The sequence below is a fragment of the Rattus rattus genome, chromosome 5 (assembly GCF_011064425.1).
Source record: "Rattus rattus isolate New Zealand chromosome 5, Rrattus_CSIRO_v1, whole genome shotgun sequence".
Classification (NCBI taxonomy): Eukaryota; Metazoa; Chordata; class Mammalia; order Rodentia; family Muridae; genus Rattus; species Rattus rattus.
In genome coordinates this window covers 81566712-81589143 of record NC_046158.1, presented here as the reverse complement: position 1 = coordinate 81589143, position 22432 = coordinate 81566712, and the positions used below count along the sequence as shown (strand labels likewise).

Below are 22432 nucleotides of genomic sequence, written 5' to 3'. Positions count from 1 at the left end.
ACTGCTTGCTTGCCTAGCATGCATGAGGCCCTAGGTTTGATTCCCAGCATAGCTTAAAACCTTGTTGTGGTGATATATATTTGTAATTTGAGCAGTTCCCTGTAATCCTAGTACTTGGGAAGTGGAGGCTGGAGGATCAGAAGTTTTAGGCTATGACATCTTGGGCTATCTAGTGAATTCAAGGCCAGCCTGGGATATATCAGACTCTTAAAATCTCTTGTCTTGCTACTCTTTGGGGCCTATAGAGATATCATTACATGCTTTAATCATTCTTGGTTTTACTTACTTTTAACATGCTGTCCTTTTCTTTTTATACTCCTTCTTGAGGCAAGGTCTCTCTGTAGCCCTGGCTGCCCTGGAACTTACTATGTAAGCCAGGCTGGCCTCCAACTCACAGGAATCATCCTGTTTGTAGCTCCCCTAACTTTTCGTAAGCTCCTTGATGGATCGGACGAGCACTCTGCTGACTTTCCTGCTTGCAGACATTTCACCTCTCTGGCTTCCTGATTATAAAACTGAAATCAATGTCTTCCCTGTGGCATTGTTTGAAGATTAAGATTTTGTAATTTTTGTAATTAGGATTACAAATGGGCCAGCACAACTCCCACATAGGGTGGCCAGCCTTGGCCACTTCCTTGAATGTCATTCTAGTATTTGGTTCATCTGTGTCTTTATTTCTGTGTTAGTGATAGTCTTTCACCATGCATCGGAAGAAGGTGGATAACCGAATTCGAATTCTCATTGAGAATGGCGTATCTGAGCGGCAGAGGTCTCTTTTTGTTGTAGTTGGAGATCGAGGAAAAGATCAGGTAAGAAAGACCTGGTAAATGCTTCCTCAGTTGTTGTATGTCCTATCTCAAAGAGGTTGGTGGGTTTTCTAGGCCTTTTAAAGTTTCAGTACACTGCCATTATGATCCCTTCGCTGGTAGAATCCGTAGTGGGGACATTTGTTCAGTACCTGGGAATGGTAAATTCTCTAAGATTCATCGGTAGAGAGATGAGCCAGTATCCTTGGAATCCTCACATGCTGCATTGGCCTCAAGGTTAAACATGTGTGACCTTAGGTGTTTTCCTTGCAGGTTAGCTTCTATGTTTCCAATGAGGTCTTGGGCCTGGCAGTCCTTACATTGTCTTTGACGCTGGGATTTTGTGATTTTTTTTTTTCTTGTCAGGTGGTTATTCTTCATCATATGTTGTCCAAAGCAACTGTGAAGGCTCGGCCCTCTGTCCTGTGGTGTTACAAGAAAGAGCTGGGATTTAGCAGGTAAGCCTTGTCTTTGGATGTCACACCCAGCTTTCAAACTTCTCAGTTAAATTAGGGAGAAAACCCTCGAGTGTACTTGAGGGTTACTTCTATTGTTCAGGCCACTGTTTGCCCTTAGAATAGAAGCCTTTATACTTCCTAGCCACCCCTTTCCTATCTGACTTTTGCTTCTAAGATCATGATGGCCTTGAGCTCATAGACATTCCTAGAGATTTGATCCCTTTAGTAACAACAGCGTTTCTCCCTTTCTCCTGTTTAGAAAGCTCCTTACACCAGTTCACTAGACAGTTGGTGATTTTTACTACCTACCCCCTCTCTCTTTGGTTTGTGGTTCTGGGTATTGACCACAGTACTTAGTGTTTGCTTTACCACTAAGTTACATAGCTAGCCTCTTATTTTCTGATGCTATACTGGTCAAGACTTCTGGTGGCGGGGCTGCAGAGATGGTCCAGTGATTAAGAGTACTTGCTGTGCAATCATGAGGACTCTAGTTTAGATCCCAGCAGCCACACAACAAGCCGGCTGCCTGCACATAGCCTGCAGGTTGAGTTCCAAGGAGTCCAGTACTCTCTGGGCTTCATAAATGCAAGCCTCTGCACATGTACTCCTTGAGCCTGTGTGCATGTACTCACATAAGTACAAATACAGGCACACAGATAAACAAATACATCTTGGAGGAAGACTTGCAGAGGGACTCCAAAGCAAACACCCGTAGGTTCCGTGGGAATGCTTGGAAATAGAAAGGATAATTCAGGGCCTAAGGAGTTAAGGTTTCAGCTCTGCTTAGGGGTAGGTAGTCTGGGCCAGAGTGCATCTGTTTCTTGTCAGCCTCGCATCTCTGCAGATCTGTTCTGTGCTTCCTCGTGGTGATGGTGAACTAGCTCACTAGCTCTTTTTTTTCCTTCCTGTTCTCTGGCAGAAACATATTTAGTTTTATGTGTAAGGCCAACCATATGAAAGTGCATAGATGACCCCAAATGGGGCATCACATGTTAATATAGTGAGTCATAGTCATGTAGAAACCTGGCAATTCTCCTTTAACTCTGAAGGAGTTTGAGATGAGGTAGACAGTGCTTCTTGGCAGATAATCCACTCTGTGGACCCCTCTGAGGAACCTTCTTTTATGACTCCTGTGCACTTAGTCCACTCCCTGAGCTTCTCACCTTCTCTACCCTAACTGCCCAGTACCTCAGATTCTCTGGATGGCCCTCATCCAGCTCGATAGCCCCATCCTGTGCCAGGTGTCCCTGCTGGCTCCTATCCTGAGTCTGCCATTTCTACCCCCTGGCATCAGCTCCTGAGACCCCCTTGTTTCCTGTGTTGGTCTGCTTGAAGCAGCACTTTTCAACCAGACTCTCCTCCAGGACAGTGTGACTGCCTTTTCTGTTTCTGTCCAGGCCTGCTTTCTTAGATGTTTTCTTTCATTGTCTGTCTGTCTGTCTGTCTGTCTGTCTGTCTGTCTGTCTGTCTGTCTGTCTATCTATCTATCTATCTATCTATCTATCTATCTATCTATCTATCTATCTATCTATCAACAGGGTTTGTCTGTGTAGTTCTGGTTGTCCTGGAACTTGCTCTGTAGATCAGGCTGGCCTTGAACTCAAGATCCACCTGCCTCTACCTCCCAGGTGCTGGGATTAAAGGCTGTCTATGACTGCCTGGCCCTATTTTTTCCTTTAAAGTTGTATTGTGTTTGTGAGTGTGTGTGGTGAAGGGAGAGGGAGAGAGAGAGGTGTTTGTGAGTATGGACATGCAGTGCTGCAGCATGTGTGTGGAAGACAGATGACAGCCTTCTGGAATTGTTTCTTTGCTTCCTCTGAGGAATCTCTCATGTCCTTCCACACGATGGTAAAATTAGCTACATAGGTTAGAGTTTTGTTTGGGATATCTTGACTGTTTTTTTGGTTTGGTAAGTATGAGATTGTGTGGAGTCAGGTAATCCTTGGTATTCTGGGAAGTTTTCAAGTTTAACACACCTGGTTTCATCGTATTAAATTGTTCTGTGTCTCCATGATAGTGGCCCTTGTGTGTAATACCATATGGGCACTCAGGAGCGTGGGGTGGAGGACTGATGGGAGTTGGCTGGTATAGAGTTGAGACAATGTCTCAAAAACTGCAGGAGGGTAGGGAATCTATGTGTACATCTTCTCCTTGCCTGTCCCAAGCTTCCATTTTTACAACACCATGAAAGAAAAGGGCTTAAGGGAGGAGCCAGAAACAAGAGTCTGTGTGCCTCAGTTCACACAGGAAGAAGAGGCCCACAAAGGAATGCCTTAGTTCTAGCTATTAAATTTGAAAACAGTGGTTTCCTTTTCCTCAGCCAGGGCTGAGGAGATATACCCCTGTCTAGGAAATATATAGTAGCCTGATAGCACCCCCAGCTTTCCCAGGCCCTTTGGGGAACAGTAGTGGGAACATTGGTTTCAAACTTAAGGTGATCATTTGTGTCCAAATATGAGGCTTCCCTGCCCGTTACCCATCTTTAAAGTGGTCTGCTGAAGGTTACAGAGACTAGTAAGTAGTTAGTGTGTGTGTGTGTGGGTGTGTGACTGTAGGTGTAGGGCTGTGTGTGGGAGTGTGTGCATAGGTGTGAGTGTGTGTGTGCGTGCGTGTGTGTGCGTGTGTGTGTAGATGAAAGGACATCTTCGTGGGGTTGGTTCTTTCCTTTCACCTTTACAAGGTGCTAAGGTCTTAACCAGCATATCCCAGTGTGCCTCCACATTCCTTACCCCTTAAAGTGAAGGAGACAGCCACTGTCACACTTTCCCCTCTAAGTCCCCACTAGCTCTGCAGGTCTGAGGATCACTGTGCCTCTTCTGCCCCTGTTAATTGCCTTTCTTGGGATGGTGGTGTTACAGTCATCGGAAGAAGAGAATGCGGCAGCTACAGAAGAAAATAAAGAGTGGGACCTTGAACATAAAGCAAGATGACCCCTTTGAGCTTTTTGTAGCAGCCACAAACATTCGCTACTGCTACTACAATGAAACCCACAAGATTCTGGGCAACACTTTTGGCATGTGTGTCCTCCAGGTGCGTGTCTCCTTCCCCATGAGAGTGAAATACAGTAAGGACGAAGGTTCACATGTGAGCACCCCAAACCCCAAGCATTGTTACTGGAATTATTTGAAAAGGAAACTGGGTTACTCACCCTATAAAAGCTTTTTTCTGCACTTGACTGGAGATAACAGAAAGTAGAGGACTGCACCACCACAGATTCCTGCCTACCATGCCCAACATAGTAAGTCCTGGGCCAGTGGAGCATGCCTTGGGGTGCTGAGACAGGACAATTGTGAGTTTGAGACCAGCCAGGCCTTCATCAAGCAAATAGCAATGCTTGAGCACTGTGGACTTGGAGTCATTCTAGAATCTAGGTCCTTGTTGGAACTAGGACTCCCAGCCTGTGAGCACTGTTGTCAATTATGCAGCCCTGACCTGCTTATCCACTCACACCCTCTTCTGAGTAAAGAAGTGACCCCTCCCACCTATTCTGGCCTAAAGAACCACCTACTTTCCTCAGTACAGCTTGGTGAAATTCTCCACTGATACTTGTTTTTTTGTCAGACAAGTTAATCAAACGTTTTTCAGTTCTGGTGGATGTTAAATGGTATCTGACTTTATCTAATATCTGTGATACCCCTTTTAAACCCCCCTCCCCCCCAAAAATGATAAAATGTCTGTGTACAAATCCATACATTCTTAAATATACTTGTTATATTCACATATGAACTATGACCATAATTATGTAAATTAGAAAACATCTCACGGAATATAAGTTAAAAATTAGAGTGGTCCTCAAGAATAGGAGTTTTCAGTTTTTCTTTCTGCATCTCTAGTAAGTAACTCTGCTGGCTTCTAGCACACTGGGGAGCTCGAAAGAACATTTTTACCCCAGTGTCCTGTAGCAACTTACCAGTCATCGGGATGCTGGTGCCCCATGTTGTACAGTTTAGTTTTTTCAGGTTGTCTAGAAATTGTCCAAAAAAGGCAAGTAAGATGCTTCTGAAATTGCATGCGGATGAGTGACGTTTAGAAGACTTGCTTTTGATTCGAAATAGTTCTTAGGTTATAAAACCAGATCGTCTACTCCAGGGATGGACGACGGACGGGCTGCCTCCTATGGTACCCTTGTTTGCTGGTGGGCAGGTGTGAGAGGTGAAGTTAGGGGCCTGTGCTCTGAAGCACTCGTTGCTATCCTGCTGTCTCTTGGTTAGGCAGCCTGGAGTTTGTGTCACAAGTCTTTTTATGGTTTGATTCTTTCTAGGACTTTGAAGCATTAACTCCGAACTTGTTGGCCAGAACTGTAGAAACAGTAGAAGGTGGTGGATTGGTGGTCATCCTCTTACGGACCATGAACTCGCTTAAGCAGCTGTACACAATGACTATGGTAAGAGTGCTTCTCAACCTTGATGCAAAGCAGTTGCTTTTGCTGTAGCTGGTGAGCACCTTCAGCAAGCGGTCTGCCCAGCAGCCAAGTTCTCGCCGCGACAGACAGGTCCTCTCCACTTGTGAGGAGTTTCTGAGAACCACGTTTGCTTTCAGGGAGTTATGGTTCCACGCTGGTGAGGTTGAGATGCCATGCCGCTCTGTTGTGTTTGTTCTGTGGCACAGGACCTCACTTTATAGCCAGGGCTGGCTTTGAACTCTTGCTCCCCTGGATCTAGCCCCCCTGTGCTGGAATTGTAGGTTTGTACCACCACAAGCATGGGACTAAACTCATCATTTAGAGGGACTGTGTGCAGGCTTCCTTACTAGCCGTCATCTTCTGAGGGAAACATACCTGCTAGCTCTACGTTAAGTCTGGAGAAATTTAAGCTGTGAGGAGAGGTAGAGCCCTTCCCAAATAAGACATGCTAATAAGTGGGACTCCACTGACTCACCAGCTCCATTGGGATTGGCAGGTCAGTGTTCCATGAGCCAAGTTTAAACTCGTCCCCAGAGCCTTGAGGCTCAGGAATGGGCTGTATTGGCACCTGGCATCAGGTGAGGTGGACTCTTCAGATTCTGAGGCTGCCTTCTGTCATTCCCACACCCACTGTCACTTGCCACTAAAGCCACTCTGATACCTTCAGACATGACTGACACCTTTACCCTAGGGCCTTTGTACTTGATATTCCCTCCAGAATGTGCTCCCCTTGAATCTCTGCATGAGAGTGACCTCCAACTCTTCATCCTCTTTCCTTTCCCTTCCTAGACTGGGCAGCTCCGCCTGTCACTCCTTCATTTGTATCATCGCCTCAGTCACTGTTCTGTTGTGAGGAGACACCATGACGCAGGCAACTCTTACAAAAAGCATTTAACTGGGGGCTTGCTCACAGATAAGGGGTCAGTCCTTTATGACAGAGAGCATGCTGTTATGACAGTATACATGGTGCTGGAGAAATAGCTGAGAGCTCACATTCTGTAGGCAGACAGACGTTGGGCCTGGTGTGGGCTTTTGAAGCCTCAAAGTGACATATTTCTTCCACACGTCCTAATCCTCCTTAAATAGTGTCACTACCTGATGACGGATGTCCTAGTCAGGGTTACTGTTGCTGTGTGATAAAACACCATGACCAAAAGCAAGTTGGGGAGAAAAGAATTTATTTAGCTTACATTTCCACATCACTGTTCCTTGTTGAGGGAAGTCAGGACAGTTACTCAGACAGGGCAGGAACCTGGAGGCAGGAGCTGATGCAGAGGCCATGGAGGGTGCTGCCTTTTGCTTTCTCCTGGTTTGTTCAGCCTGCTTTTTATAGAACCCAGGACCACCAGTCCAGAGGTGACTCCACCCACAATGGGCTGGGCCTTCCTATATTAATCACTGATAAAGAAAACACCACACAGGCTTGTCTGCAGCTCCATCTGATTGAGGCATTTTCTTTTTTTTTCAACTGAGACTCACTCCTCTCCGAATACTCTAGCTTGGGCCAAGTTGTCATAAAACTAGCCTGGGACAACTAGGCATTCAACCATTTTTATTCAGACCACAGTTGTGTTTTTCAAAGCACTCACGACTCCCTAACATTATTCGTTTTGTGTGGCCTCTGCTAGTTGTGGAACTTGCGGAGAGCAGGGACCTAGTTGTATTTCGGGGTGTGTCTGATGCACATTAGATACTTGTGAGTGAGTGAATAGATGATGTTGTGTTCATGTTGGTTTACTTATTCATCCCATCTCCTGAGCCTGCTGCCTGCTCTTCCTTCCAGTCTACTCATTTCTGAGACTAGGCAGCCTTCCCTGCAGCCTTCCCCGGCCACCTCAAGTACACGTGTCTCCTCATCTGCATCAACACACCATGTTTTGTTTGTAACGTTTATTTGCCTTTAGCCATGAGTGTTTGGAGAACAGAATTGTTGTGAGCTAACCAGAGAACACACAGTTGTGTCTGGCACACTAGTTGGCACACACATTTAGCTGAGCTACTGTGCTGGATGAACTGTGGAAAACATCAGGGGTAGGTGAGGGTAGTTAATGGGGTGAAGACCTTGCAGCACACAGGGAAGAGTTGGTCTTATTTCTCTCCGATTTGCTGATGTCTCCTAGTGTGTTTCATGTTGCTTTTAGGAGACTTTGTCAATGGAAGTTGTCTTGTCTTCTTAGGATGTGCACTCCAGGTACAGGACCGAGGCCCATCAGGACGTGGTGGGAAGGTTTAACGAGAGGTAGGTCTACAGGCTGGTTCCAGCAGTTGCACGGAATCGGAATGGGAGAAATGTTTTTATCTTGGATCTAACAAGTTTGCTGTTATATCAGAGGGATGTAGTCCAGGCTTTCAAAGCCTAGCAAGGCTGGCTTTGTTTTGAGACAGATTTTTACTATGTTGTTCCAACTAGCCTCAAACTTAGGACTTACCTGCCTCTGCTTCCCAAGTGCTAGGGTAACAAGACTGCATCCAGCTAGCAGTGAGATCCTGAAGCAGCAGCCTGTGAAACCAGCTGGATGAAGAGAGGGGGCTGACTGCAGGCTGGGGCCAACCTTGCTGCTGGCTTGATTAGCTGTGGTGGCTTCTCTCTTCTGTATGGCTCTCAGTTTACTCTTCTGTCCAACGGATGAATCAACCTTCCTAATGCTTCAACCCCTTAGTATACACTTCCTCATGTTGTGGAGACGCTCTCCCCATCATAAAATTATCTCATTTCTACTTTATAACAGTAAGTTTGCTACGATTAGGAATTGTGATGTAAATATCCGATATGTAACCCCTGTGGGGACCATGACCCACGGGTTGAGAACTGATGTTCTAGCTGTTGCACATTTCAGAGGCTCCAGCACATGCATGTGAGTTTCCACAACGGAAAAATCATCACCATTTCCTGGACTTAACAGGCTAAATCCTTACCATATGGTACCTCTTAAAAGACTAGTGCGCTCTGAGATTCTTACGGGAGAGTGATCCAGATCATTGTTTCTAAACCTGTAGGTCACAGCCCCCTTCCAGGGATTGCCTGTGAGCATTAGGAAGGTTGAGAACCGCTGAGCTAGAACCTGTTTAACTGATTGTTTTCCTGAATTTATTTTACCTTGCAGTCTCATTTTTACAGGATCTTCGTAGCTAGTGAAACATTTTAAGCCTTTGGTTCTCAACTTGTGGGTCACGACCCCTTGGGGGCCAAATCCTTTCACAAGGGTTGCATATCAGACATCCTGAATGTCAGATAATTTACATTATGATCCCCAGCAGTATTACAATTGCAGTTGTGAAGTAGCAACAGAATAATAATTCTGTGGTTGGGTGGCCACAACAGAAGGAGCTGTATTAAAAGCTCTTAGTATTAGGAAGGTAGGGAGCCACTCATTGCTTTAAGCTTTGGTCTAGATCAGTAGTTTTGTCTTGTTTTTTTACTGGAGGTGACTTTGCCCTCTAGGACATTTGGCAATATCAGGAGACATTTGACCATCGTGACTCGGGATGGTGGTGTAGAGTGCCGTTGGCTCTGAGTACACAGAACCCTCAGTGCACAAAACAGTCACATGAAAAAGGCCTATCATCTCCAAGGTGCAAGTTCTACCGGGGCTAAGAAACCCTTCTGGCCTCGATGAGCTTTCTGACGTCAGCCTGCGGTAGTTTGGCTGAGTCGGTGAGGGCAGGAGGAGAGCTGTGTGCTGGTGACTGGAGTAGAAGCCAGTGAACATAGAGATAATAAGCCTCTTTTCTTTAATGCTTTGGACGAGGGGTGGGCCAAATGATCCGGGAACAGTGGAGCTCGTCTTCTGTCTAAATATGCTTAGGTGACTTTCAGAGCCAGTGGAAGCAGCTCATTTTGGCCCCCCACATGGTTCTGATGTGATTTTCCTGAAGAAATCCTTTGAGTTCTTGTTTGGACGGTGCCTGCCTTTCTTGTCACTTCATTGCAGTTGCTTTGTCCCTCAGGTTTATTCTCTCTCTGGCATCTTGTAAGAAGTGTCTGGTCATTGATGACCAACTCAATATCCTGCCCATCTCCTCCCATGTGGCCAGCATTGAAGCCTTACCTCCTCAGGCCCCCGTGAGTCTGGGTTAGAGGAACAGGGATCTGTTGGGCATGGGGTATAGTTTCCATGTGAGCCCCAGGGCTGGGGCAGACTCCCTTCTCTTCTCTTACAGGATGAGAATCTCAGTCCTGCTGCTCTGGAGCTGCAGGAGTTGAAAGAGAGCTTGCAGGACACTCAGCCCGTGGGTGTTTTGGTGGACTGCTGCAAGACCCTGGACCAGGTACACATGGGTGGGTTCAGGTCTTCCCTACCCTGATGCTGATGGCACAAGGGTAAGACATCCTAACAGACGGTGTTAGGATGTATGAGCTCTGCAGTATCCAGGCTGTGCTGTGTAGAACCACAGAAAACCAACCAGTGAGCTGAAGTGCAGAGAGGGATTGTATTTAAAGAGGGACTTTCTTTCCATAGAGGATATAGTCTTTGTTCTTTAATATCGATAGTTTGTATTGTTCTTCTCTTTCTCTCTCTCTCTCTCTCTCTCTCTCTCTCTCTCTCTCTCTCTCTCTCTCTCCTTTCTCTCCCTCCTTCCCTCCCTCCCTCTGCCCTCCCCCCCCCAACTTGGTTTTGTTGTTTTAGAGACAGGGTTTCTCTCTGTAGCCCTGGGTGTCCCAGAACTTGCACAGTAGACCACGGTGGCCTTGAACTCACATATTCACTTGCTCTGTCTCCCGAGTTCTGGGATTAAGGGGATATGTCACCATCACCCAGCTGATTCAAAAGGTTTTTTGCTTATGACTTATATAGAAGAATTTGAGGAGCTTTAGGCTTGCTTTACTAAAGCCCCATCTAGTGTGAGTCTTATTTGTGGGTACACTAATAGCTGTGTGAGTGGAAAGACCAAGATGTTTTTCTGTGCTGGCTAATGTGACCAGCTGGTGGTTTATGTAGCTTCTGAGCCTTGATGGTTTGCCTGAGGCCTCTAAGCTGCTGAAAGTGCAGAGTCCTGCCCAGCCTTGGTCAGATAAAGAGCACTGGACTCTTTGCTCCTGACAGACAGCCGCTGTGGTGACACCTCCCACCACTCACACCACTCAGGATGCAGTCCCAGTAGGCTGGCCTCCCGTGTTATTCTGGAAGCAGAATTATAAGCTGTTTGTGCTGGCTAGTTGCAGCCTCTGGGTTGTTTTGAACCACTTCTGGTCTAGTGAAAGAGGGGGAGTGACAGGATTTGAGAGAAACTATTTCTTGGAACAGTGTTATCACATAGAGGAAGCTTACTCAGGAGGCCAGAGCAGGAAGATTGCTAGTAGTTTAGGCCAGGCTGCTCTCTGTAGTTAAATAATTTCTCCAAAAAAGGGAGGGGGCTCAGTTAGAAGAGTGCTTGCATAGTGCGACAAAGCCCTGGGATCAATCCCCAGCAATGCATAAACTGGGCGTGGTGGTGCCTGCCTGAAATCCTACTGCTCTGTAGGTGGAGATCAGAGGTTTAGAAGTTCAAGGTCATGCTGTGCTGTCATGAGTTCCAGGCCATCTGTCTTTAGGGGAAAAGGGAAGGAAGCCATGTACAACAACCAATTAGAAAAGGGCGAGAGCATATTAACAAAATAGAAATGGCATCTCTGTTGGTTCCAACTGTTCTGCCAGGTGTGATGACGTAAGCCTGTGTCTGAACTTGTCCAGTGCTGACAGTGGGATCGTTGGTTCTGATGCCAGCTTGGGCTACATATAGCAAGCCACTGTCTCAGTCTCCCACATAGGTCTGTGGCTGTTCTATCCAGGAGCTGCTGGATCAGAAATAGTGGGCATTAGAATGGGCAGGCCACCAGTTGCTAGTGCTACTGACAGTGCAAAAGAATGTCATCTTTCTGGGTTTCTCTATAGTTACATTTGAATCATTACCAATCAGCCACTGGGGCAGCTGATCGTTTTTAATTGGCATCATCATGGAAGAGGCAGGCAAATGATGATTGATTATTCCTGTTTTGTTTTCCTTCTGGTTAGGAAGTTTGCTCATGTCTGTATTACTTGCATATTTGTCTTTTTCACGAGAGCCTTTCATTTTAGATAAATAGTTTAGGATATATTTTAATCTAGTTATTCTTAATTAGCATTTGGAACTTTTCCCTAAAATGTAAAAAGTAAAATACCATTGGGCAGAGACCGAGTTGCTACACTGGACCCCTTGGGTGTCTCCGTCTGAGGAGCTTGGTGTCCTGAAGCGCCTTCCCTGACTGTACTGGATCTTCACCTTAGTGCCACTGCCCTAAGAGCCACGTGTCATCAGGGACCCAGGTTTGCCCTGATTGGCAGTGTGGGTCCCGTTTAAACGTTGTTTAGTGCCATGCACTTGGCTGCGTGCCAGGCTTGGCAGTCAACAGGGACACTGCTTCAGAGCTCATGCTGTATAGCAGTGGGTCTTAACCTGCGGGTCTCAACCCCTTTGAGGGTTCCATACACACACATATCCTCCTGCATATCAGATATTTACATTACGATTCATAACAGTAGCAAAATTACAGTTATGAAGTAGCAGTGAAATAATTCTCTGGTTGGGGGTCACACAACATCCACAACATGAGGAAGAACTGTATTAAAGGGTCTCAGCAGTAGAAAGGTTCAGAACCTCTACTCCATGTAGGATGAGACAGGTTCTGTGTGGAGGAAATTAGTTTTTTCCACTAAACCATACGGTTTAGTGTAGAGCTGTGTAGGGCAGAGAAAAAGGAAAGGTAGTCTAGAGGCCCGGGGCCCATTGCTTGTTGCCAGGCTGGTAAGGAGTGGAAGACTTTAGAGCAAAGTCTTCAAGGGGTTGTGGAATGAGTCCCTGGGCAGAATGGGCAGCAGCTGCCTAGGCCTAAGGCAGGAATGTGGTTGGGTTAGGGTTCAGGACCAGCAGGGAGGCCTGTAGGGCTAGCAGCAGGGAAGCAGGGGTGGGGGGTTGGGGGTAGATGGAGATGCCATTAGGAGAGCTAGTGACAATGGAAAGTTTTGTGTGTCTTTTAGCACAGTGTGGCAGCATGCCAAGCTTAGAGCTTACTGCACACTGTGGTGGGATGTGGGTTGAAGCAGGGAGAGTCACTATGAAGCTGCTGTTATGGCGGAGTTAGCTGGGAAGGAGAGTGGCTATGAGCAGAGTTGGAGGGCTGTGAGCAATGGCTAGACTGTTTTGAAGGTGTCACCAAATGGAGGTACTAGAAAGTTAGGGCTGGGTGAGGAAATTGAGGATGTGTTTAACACAGAAGTGGACAGTTAAACTCCAGTGGGGAGGCTTAGTAGGTAGAGGTTCAGCTTAAAGTCTGAAATGTCTGTTGTGTAGTGGAGCTGTATAGGAATTGTTGTGAGTACCTAAGTGTATGGTACGCAGGGGAGAAGTCTACAGTAGACGTAGAAACTTGAGGGTACTTTGGGTCTTGACAAAGCTGGGGAGCCGACCAAGGCGTGAGAAAGAATCATAGGCGCTGAGCAGGACTTTCTGGCCTATAGAAACTAATGCCCTTTTCATTTTCCTCAGCGTCAGCCTAAGTGCTCCAGGATTGGTGCTAAGAGCCAACCCTGTAGCCTTTCTGGGCATTTACTTAATGCTGTCTTTGCACAGGCCAAAGCTGTCTTGAAATTCGTTGAGGGGATCTCAGAGAAGACCCTAAGGAGTACTGTTGCCCTCACCGCTGCCCGAGGACGGGGCAAGTCTGCGGCCCTGGGCCTGGCTATTGCTGGGGCAGTGGCATTCGGGTAAGGTTTCCCATGGGGGGTGTGCGGCATTTGAGTCAGGAACCTGGTGGAGTTGTCTCTGGTTCCTCATCAGGACTGGCCACCATGTGACTTCTGTCAGGGTCTTGGGTATTTGTCTGGAAGCTGCAGCACTGCTCCCCTGGGCCACACTAAGAGGCACATTGGGCAGTACCAGGGCTCTTTTGTTCGTGACTTAGGTTGAACAAACACAAACATGAGAGTGTTGGTGACCAGCTTTGGTGACTTTGCAAATACGTTATGACCTTGGTTGGTGGTGGGTCTTATTTGTCTTCAGTAAGGTATTATTTTCTGTCCCTGGCCTGAGTAGTCATGTTTGCCCAGAGTGTACTTTGCCAACTCAGATGCTGGACCTGCAGCCATTGTCCTGCATGTGCTGTCTGCCTTAGTGATGCTTACAGAGTTCTGTGGGCATTTTGTATGTGGATGAACCATGGCCCAGGGAATTCTGATTACCCAGGATCCTCCAGCAGGTTGCTGCTGGCAGAGCTTTGGCCTTGGCCTCAGCACCCACTGAGCTCCATGACGTCATAGTTTGAAAGTCTCAGTCTAGCCTAGTGATGAGTGTGAGGCTGCCCCTCCTGTCAGGATACCGGATTGGCGGCAGTGTGTGGGTTTTGCACGTGGACAGCTATTCTCGTAGTCTGCTACTCGGTACCTCTTACACTGATGAAGTAGCCCTGTGTCAGGGCTTGCTACCAGCATCAATAACCTGTTTGTCTTGGTTTTGAAGAGATGTATATTTGGGTCTTGGTTGCTTTCCTCTTCTAAAAATTTGTCTCTTACCCTGCTGTTGTCTCTGGTTATTACTTGTGTGACAGAAGCAACCAAAAATGATTCCTTAATTTTGTTTGCTTCTTTAAAATGTCCCAAGTCTCTTTAATTTCTACCCCACCTCCCTCATTTTTCTTTTGTTTTGCAGATATTCAAACATTTTTGTCACCTCCCCAAGCCCAGATAACCTCCACACCCTGTTTGAATTTGTATTTAAAGGGTTTGATGCTCTGCAGTATCAGGTAAGAAAGTAGTGTAGAACTTTTGCTTTCGTGCTAGAGTTCAGCCTAGTAGTCTGGAATGCTTGCTTTTTCAGGAGTGATTCTCTGAAACTTGTCATGGGTTTGACTCTTTCTTTACCAGGAGCACCTGGATTACGAGATTGTACAGTCGCTCAACCCCGAGTTTAATAAAGCGGTGATCAGGGTAAATGTGTTCCGAGAGCACAGGCAGACTATCCAGGTGAGGCTCATCTCAGACCTGCTCTGCAGGCCAAGGTCCTGCTGTGTAGACCTGGCTGTGTGGTGTGTTTTCCACTTGTGTGACTGGTTTGCCCGGAGCCAGCAGGGGTGTGTGAGAAGCCTTTTGCAGATGATCAGCATCAAATGAGGATGGCGTTCAGGTCAGCTGTGGAGGAAATGCATGTAGTTGGATTGAAAAGTACAGTTTGTCTCTTTTGACTGGGAACGGAATGGGATTGAGAGCATGCTAAGGAGTGAAAAGATGGTGGTTCTCCTCTGTCCAGGTTCTGCAGGGTTTCTGTGGGTTTTGAGATCCACATCTGCAACTAGAACAATAATGTCACCATTTCAAAGGAAAAGAGCTTTGCAGAATGTGCTGGGGATCGTTGTGGTTTTGCCAGTGCCCTCTTTCCCTTTTAAACAGCATTTCCTGGGAAGATCTCTGTAGCCCAAATGCTGAAGGCCTCAGCGCTGCTCAGTCTCTGAGGCATCGTGTGGCAGGATTGCTGAGGCTACTGCTGGACAGGTTCACTGATTTGATTGATTTGATTTGAAGTTTGATTGGAATGGGAAGTGAGCCAAGTGACCTTGGCAGTTTATGGTCCTTGAGTTTTATGCCTGCAGTGCATTGGGTCTCTGTCATGGCATACCAAGGCAAGATGGTAACACCACTGCCTATGCCTTTTGCCTTTACCCTGGAGTCTCTGTTAGTTTTACTAGAGTCCTTTTTTTTAAAAAAGACAAATTTATGTGTGGGTATTTGACTGCATATGTGTCTTTGTTCCACATACATGTCTAGTGCCCTTTCAGATCAGAAGGCAGTACTGGATCCCTGGAACTGGAGTTACAAATCATTGTGAGCCACCAGTGTGGGCGCTTGAATTGAACCTGGGTCCCATGGGGGAGCTGCCAGTGCTCCTCATCGCTGAGCTATCTCTGAAGCTCCCGGGTCTTTTCTAGTCTCTTCTTTTGCCCTTTTTTCTCACTGCTGCCTGGTTCCCTCAGCTGGGGGGAAACTGCAGCTAGTGTGGCTCTGAGAATACAGGGAACTGTTAAAACTCATGAAAAATACACAAACCAAAGAAGGAAAACAGTCCTCTGAAATACCCTAGGCCAGCCCTGGTTTCTCTTTAAAATGTTGTGATCAACACCCTTTCAGTACAAGAGTCTGTGTATAGACTCAGGATGGCTTTCTAAGACTTTTGGCCTGGAGATTGGGGGAAAAAAAGAAGAGTATTGGGTTAAAGCCAGCCTGCTTCCTGGAGGCTACTTTCTGCACTTTTTTGAAATGCTTGTTTAGTTAAGAATCAAGATGTAGGGCCCCATTGAAGATTTGTGACCAGAAGCAGCCAGTAAGGCAGCCAGTCACTTGCAGATCAGCCCAGTCTTGCTTACTTTGTCACTAACGCTTCAGACCCAGAGGAGAGCGCAGAGACCAGCGTACCACTCGGATGGCCAGCATGGGTCGCCAGCGTTTGATCCCGCTGGAGCCGTGCCTGTGTGCGGGCCTGTTGTACTGCCCCCCAGCGGCCTGCCCTGTCAGTCTGCATCTGTTAGCCAGATCTCTAGGTTGAGGCTTGCAGGTCAGATTGATGTACCTTCAAGTGTCAAATGAGGGGCTAGAATTTGTTGGTTTTGTTTTCTAGAACAAGTATAGAATTGTTGGGCTTTAGACTTAGATGTGTAGAAGTCTAGTTTTCTGGGACTTTTCCAAATTCTCCTTTACAGCGTTTGTTCCCAGTCACCTTCACACCACTTTTTAGTTTGAGTTTTTATTTTAAGTCCTCACTCATGCTGGGTAAGGGCAGCAACTCTTTGAGTTTTTCTTTTTGTTTCCTTTGACTTCCAATTTACTGTCTTCCTGTCTCAGTTTCCTAAGCACGCGGATTATAGGTTGGAACCTTCACAGCTGTTTCTGTTGCTGCTGTTCGGTTTGAGCCGTCTCCCTGTGTGACCCAGACTGACCTTAATTCACTGTGTAGCCCCAGACCAGTGTCAGCTCCTCCTGCTTCAGCCCCTACATACTGGTGTAAGATCTGCACAGCCGTGTCCAGCCTCCTGGGATCTGGGTTTTGCACTCTCCTGGCTTTTAAAATTGAATTATCTTTAATTTTTTAAGTTGATCATTCATATTGCCTCTGTGGCCTCTTAAAAACAGCAGAAAGCCCTAAAGAAACTGATGGGTTGTTTATATACTGAAGGATGAGAGTAGTCGGGGAGGGGATGGTGACAGATGGGGGATGGGAAGAACTGGATTTAGGAGAGAGGAACTGCAGTGCAGCTACATGGGAAGCTTGAGGCCACCTTGGGCTATCCCCTTGCTTCCTCTCACCAAAAGTAAAAACAGTAGTTGGAAGTTGCCTACCGTACCAGAGGTTGGTGGTGTCAGGACAGCAAGGACGACTCAGAGACCCAGTGCCACCTGTAGTAAGAAGTGTGCCACCTAATCTGTGGCTTCCCTAATCTGAGCCTGAAGAAAAACCTGAGATGGGAGAGAGGGAAAGGAACGGAGCCACTGTCAATCCCTTCTGTAAGCCAAGCTATGCACAATATGACCTTTACCATACTGTTTACACAGTAAGCTTGCTTCTGCCTTAAGCAGCCTCTGAGTAGGTATTTCCTGGTGTCTCTGTGTGTTGTGTATGTATATTTATGAATGTGTGTATACAGATGAGTGTCCTTGTGGAGGTCAAAGGTCTACATAGGGTGTTCTCCTCGTTTGCTCTCCACCTTAGTTTTTAAAATAGGACCTCTCACTCACTGACCTTGAGTTCCCAGATTTGGCAGGACCAACAAGCCCCAGGCAGCTCGCCTCTCTCCTGAGCCTGGGGATTGCAGGTCTGTGTGCAGTGCTTTTATATGAGTGTTGTGGGTAGGGATCCAAACCCTCACGCTTGTGGAGCAAATGCTGTATTGACTGAGCCGTCTCCTCACCCTCTTCCCTGTTTTGTAGAAGAAAGAACATGAGTCTCTATGAGGTGGAGTGACCTCCTCGTGGTCACATGACCAGTGATTGAAGTGTCTGGTCCCAGGTGTCCAACCTGAAGCTCATTTCATTCTTGACCTGCCAAAAGTAGAAAGTGGAGAGTTGTGGGAAGAGAGGAGGGGGACAGTGAGAGTGGACATCCGGGACTTCTTGATGAGTCATTGGTCCTTACCCAGGTTCTGTGGATTCAGATGGCTACATTTACAATCTGTGTCTTTTTCCCATAGTACATCCATCCTGCAGATGCTGTGAAACTGGGCCAGGCTGAGCTGGTTGTGATAGATGAAGCTGCCGCTATTCCCCTCCCCCTGGTGAAGAGCTTGCTTGGGCCCTACCTGGTTTTCATGGCATCTACTATCAATGGGTAAGGTACCAGGGCAGAGCTGTTTGTTACTCCTGTCTGTGATGAATAGGGTTTACAGAAGGTGATGTGGCCTCAGTGAGTGTTTGGGACACCGTTGTTCTTTCTTCACTAGGAGCTAGCTGCCTCATAGACTGTCGCCTTCCTCTGGTTAAATATGTCTCAAAAGACTGAAGAATTTTGCTCAAAAAGTGCCGGCTACCAATGTCCTTTATCTTAGAATATACCTCCTGTATCTTAGGATATAGGAATATAATATTAAAATATAGTTAGCATTAAAAGAGGCTTATACTGTTATTCTTAAAACTTTAAGATAGAGTTCATCTTGATATGGAAAAATTACAGAAAATAGGTAGCAAGCAAAAGGAGAAATGTTGATGAAAGAATGCAGCTTTAGAATCGCCGAGGCCTTGGCTTAGTCCCCGGCACCAAGAAAGGAAGTTTCAGAAAGTAGGTGCTGGGGAGATGGCTCAGTGTGTAAGAGTGCTTGCTTTGTTAGCTCCAGCATCCACATAAGAGCTAGATGTCTGTAACCCTAGCACGGGCAGGTGGTAGCTTGGGGAGCAGCCAGTTGGATCTGGAGAGCTCACTACTGTGCAGCCAGCCTGACTGGGGTGGTGGTGTGATGAGCTTCCAGCTAGTGAGAGCCTGTCAAGGGGATAGAGCTGAGAACAGGGAAGGATGAGAACTCCCCAGAACTGCTCTGCTTTGTACATGCGTACACGTATCTCATGCACACATACACTTGCACGCATGCTTCTTAATAGACCACATACACAGATGCATATGTGGAAATAAAGGAAAGGAAAGGGCCTTCAACCAGCTCTGTGGATGCTTTGTGTATATGTTCTGTACACTTTTTTTCCTTTTCATTTACTTACTTATTCTGTTGTTTTGAGACAGGGTCTTAACTCTATAGATTAGGCTGGCATTGAGCTCAGAGATCTGCCTGTCTCTGCCTCTTGAGTCCTGGGATGAGAACAAAAACACAAAGTTTACATATTGTTGTTAATAGTCTGTATGTATTGTGAAATCTCCCCAAGTCAATAAATATGTGAACTCAGTGAAAAGATTCCTATACAGAAGTCCTATGTTCAAGAAAGAACTGTGTATTTCAGATTTATTATTATAACTACTTAACACCAAAAGTATTTACATAAAACTGGTTTTTACCTTTGAAGATGGCTTAATTGAGATGTGCTTTTGATTTTATATTGCTAACACATAGACTTCACAGTCACACCACCATGTTCATAACAGTCAGTTCTAAAATAAGCTCTGAACATCCTCTTTGAGGGCTTCCATACTCTGTAGTGCAGAGCTATGGCCCACTGTGTGTTTCTGCAAGGTGGCCCGCCCCAGGGTTCCTGATAAGTGGAATTGTACAGTGTGCGGTCTTTAGACATTTTTAAAATTGCATTTATTTGTTCTGCCTGTGTGTGCACGTGTGTGCCATGGCAAGTGTGTAAAGGTTAGAGGACAGCTGTGGGAGTCTGTTCCTCCTCTTACCATGTGGGTCCCAGGGTTCACGCGCAGGTCTTCAGGCTGAGCTGCAGGTGCCTTTCCCTGCTGAGCCACGCATCCACCCAGTGTGCAGTCTTCTGTGGCTGGCTTTTCACCTTCTCTAGCGCTCGGGTTCACCCGTGGAGCTGTGCGGGCATTCCTTGCCTTTTTGTGCTGATGGCGCCCTGCTCTCTCACCTCTGAGAGCATTCGGGTTCTCTCTGTCTGGCCGTGAAGCTGATGTGTACGTCTGTGTGGAGATTCTGTCTGGGCTTGTTTTCAGTTTTTGTGTTGGATATGCGGCTGAGCAGTGGGATTACTGGGCCAAATGGAGACAGTAACCGTATGATAAGTGGCTAGATTGTTTTCATAGCAGCTGCACTATTTAATTCCCAGGGTTTCAATAACTTGTAGCCAAGTGTGAACCAAAAAAGCTTAATGGGAAATTGAAGAAATAATTCATGTTTTATATAACCTGTATTAGACCATATTGTTGAAAAAGTTTTACAAATTACTGCTATTTGGTTACTGCACCTCATTTGTAAGTTAAATTTTTATCATTGATGCAGATATAGGAAAACCATGGTATACATATGGGATTCAGTTCTAGCTGTGGAATGTTCCCCTCTGCTGAAAGGGGTATACTGTGTGAGGTGTCGAAGTCTCCACTTAGATATTTTGGTGATGGTAGATATTTCTGCTGACTCTGAAGTAACGTCTTGCTTTGTTTTCATTTGCTTTGCCCTATAATTCCTGATGCTGAAGATCCTTTTCTTTTCTCTGTCCCCTCCTTCCATCCTTCCTTCCCTCTCAGACTGGGACTTGAACCTACGCCCTAGCACATGCTAGGCGAGCTCTCCTCCACTGACTTATAGCCCTAGGCTACTCCGCTTATTTTTCTGATTGGGTTATTTGTCTTTTTTATTATTATTAATTTTTAATGTATGTGAGTACACTCTCACTGTCTTCAGACACACCAGGAGAGGACATCAGATCCCATTACAGATGGCTATGAGCCACCATGTGGTTGCTGGGAATTGAACTCAGGACCTCTGGAAGAGCAGCCAGTGCTCTTAACCACTGAGCCATCTCTCTAGCCTTGGGTTATTTGTCTTTCTATTATTAAGGAGCAAGGTTTATATTCTGGGCACAAGACCCTTATCACATAAATTATTTACAAAAATTCTCTTTCCTTGTTTTTTTGCTTTGGGCATCTTTTCAAACATCACAGTTTAAGTTGTGCTCATTATATTTATCCATGTATAAAAAACTTTTACATTTATTGCATGTGCATGCGTGCATGCAGTAGCATATGAGTGGAAGTCAGAGGACAGCTTGCCAAAGACAGTTCTCTCCTGTATGCTCGCTCCAGGGACTGGCCTCAGGTTGTCAGGCGTGGCAGCAAGCGTCATTACTTTGCTGGCCTTGATGAATGAATGAATGAATGAATGAATGAATGAATGAATGAATGAATGAAAGAGAGAAAGAAAGAAAGAAAGAAAAAGAAAGAGAAAGAAAGAAAAGGTTTCTTTGTAGGAATTTGTTCTGTGAGGTGATAAGGAGGAATGAAATACTTCAACTTTGCAGCTCTTGTTCATTTTGTATAAAGCATCTGACTGAAGTGCTTAGCCGTGGAATATATATAGTTAAGGAGCACTGTGAAAGATGTGATTAAAGTGGAAAATCCCCAACAGTGTGTGCCTCGGGACCATTTCTGCCTGTGACTACCAACTGTCGCTCATGCCTTACATCAGTCACCATTCCACTTTATCTATTTACTTTCATTTTTTAGATTGATTTTATCTTGCATGTGTGAGTGCATGTATGTCTATGCATCATATGTGTGCCTAGTGCCTTCCTCAGAGGTCAGAAGATGGTGTCAGATCGCCTGGAACTGGAGTTACAGATGGTTGTGAGCCATCATGTGGGTACTGAGAACTGAACCCAGGTCCTCTGCAAGATCAACAAATGTTCTTAATCTCTGAGCTGTCTCTACAGCCACTATTATTCTTTAATCTGTGGGTGCGTGTGTGTATGTGCAGGCATGAACAGCTGTAAACTAGGTCAGAGTACCGCCTCAGGTATTAGTCTAGCCTTCTGCCTTGTTTGAGATGGTCTCTTGTTTGCTGTATACCAGGCTAGCTGCCCCTTAAGCTTCTAAGGATTTTCTGCCTTTGCCTCCTATCTTGTACAAGCATGGAATTCTGGACACATACGCCCAAGCCTGCCTTTACGTGAGCTCTGGGCATCCAGCCTCAGTCCTTAGGTTCTCCTGGCAGGCAGCTTACCCATTACATATCTGCCCAGCCCTACCTCACCTAAGCAGTTACTCTCACCTAAGAATCACTTGGCGGCACATTGGAGAGGTGGCCCAGTGGGTGAGAGTACTGGCCTCCCTTACAGAGGACTCATTCCCATTCCCACCATCCACGTGGTTGCTCAAAACTATTTGTAATTCCGTTTTCAGAGGATCTAATGCCCTCTTCAGTGGGCACCAGATATGCAGTGGTACACATGTGTATACATGTAAGTGAAATACTGATACATGTGAAATAAAAGCAAATAAACCTAATAGAAAAATCACTTGAGTGGTGAATTTGTTTGATTTTGATTTCCCACATGGGAAAAAGTTTCTGTTCATGTCTCCAAGTCCTATTAGCTCCGACCATTAGACTGGTGGCATTGCTTCAGTCTCACTGGCTAAATGCTTTGTCGATACCATATTTCAGGCCATATTTTCAGATCACAGTTCTATGAAGTGTGTGGGACAGCCCTTTGGGGATGAGGCTTAAAGAGTGCAAGTTCTCCACCCACAGCCACTAAAGTCACACCAGGCTGGAATCTGAGCCTCAGTGCTTTCCAGCCAATCGCATCTTGGTTCATCTCCTAGGGCGATTCCTTGGGACATTGTGTGCCGTGCTGGAAGTTCGGATGAGAGAGGCT

At 46.1% G+C, this 22432-nt stretch overlaps 1 protein-coding gene across 1 annotated transcript in view; it reads left to right on the top strand.

Moving 5' to 3' along the window:
- Positions 1 to 649: 649 nt before the first annotated feature.
- Nat10 (N-acetyltransferase 10) overlaps positions 650 to 22432 on the top strand; it is a 35613-nt gene continuing 13830 nt past the window's right edge. The window contains exons 1-11 of the mRNA XM_032903814.1: positions 650 to 809; positions 1173 to 1264; positions 4123 to 4294; positions 5526 to 5648; positions 7844 to 7905; positions 9615 to 9729; positions 9828 to 9935; positions 13254 to 13387; positions 14328 to 14421; positions 14543 to 14641; positions 17854 to 17990. Coding sequence (XP_032759705.1) covers positions 702 to 809; positions 1173 to 1264; positions 4123 to 4294; positions 5526 to 5648; positions 7844 to 7905; positions 9615 to 9729; positions 9828 to 9935; positions 13254 to 13387; positions 14328 to 14421; positions 14543 to 14641; positions 17854 to 17990 — 1244 coding nt within the window. The 5' untranslated portion in view covers positions 650 to 701. The remainder of the gene's footprint in view (positions 810 to 1172; positions 1265 to 4122; positions 4295 to 5525; positions 5649 to 7843; positions 7906 to 9614; positions 9730 to 9827; positions 9936 to 13253; positions 13388 to 14327; positions 14422 to 14542; positions 14642 to 17853; positions 17991 to 22432) is intronic.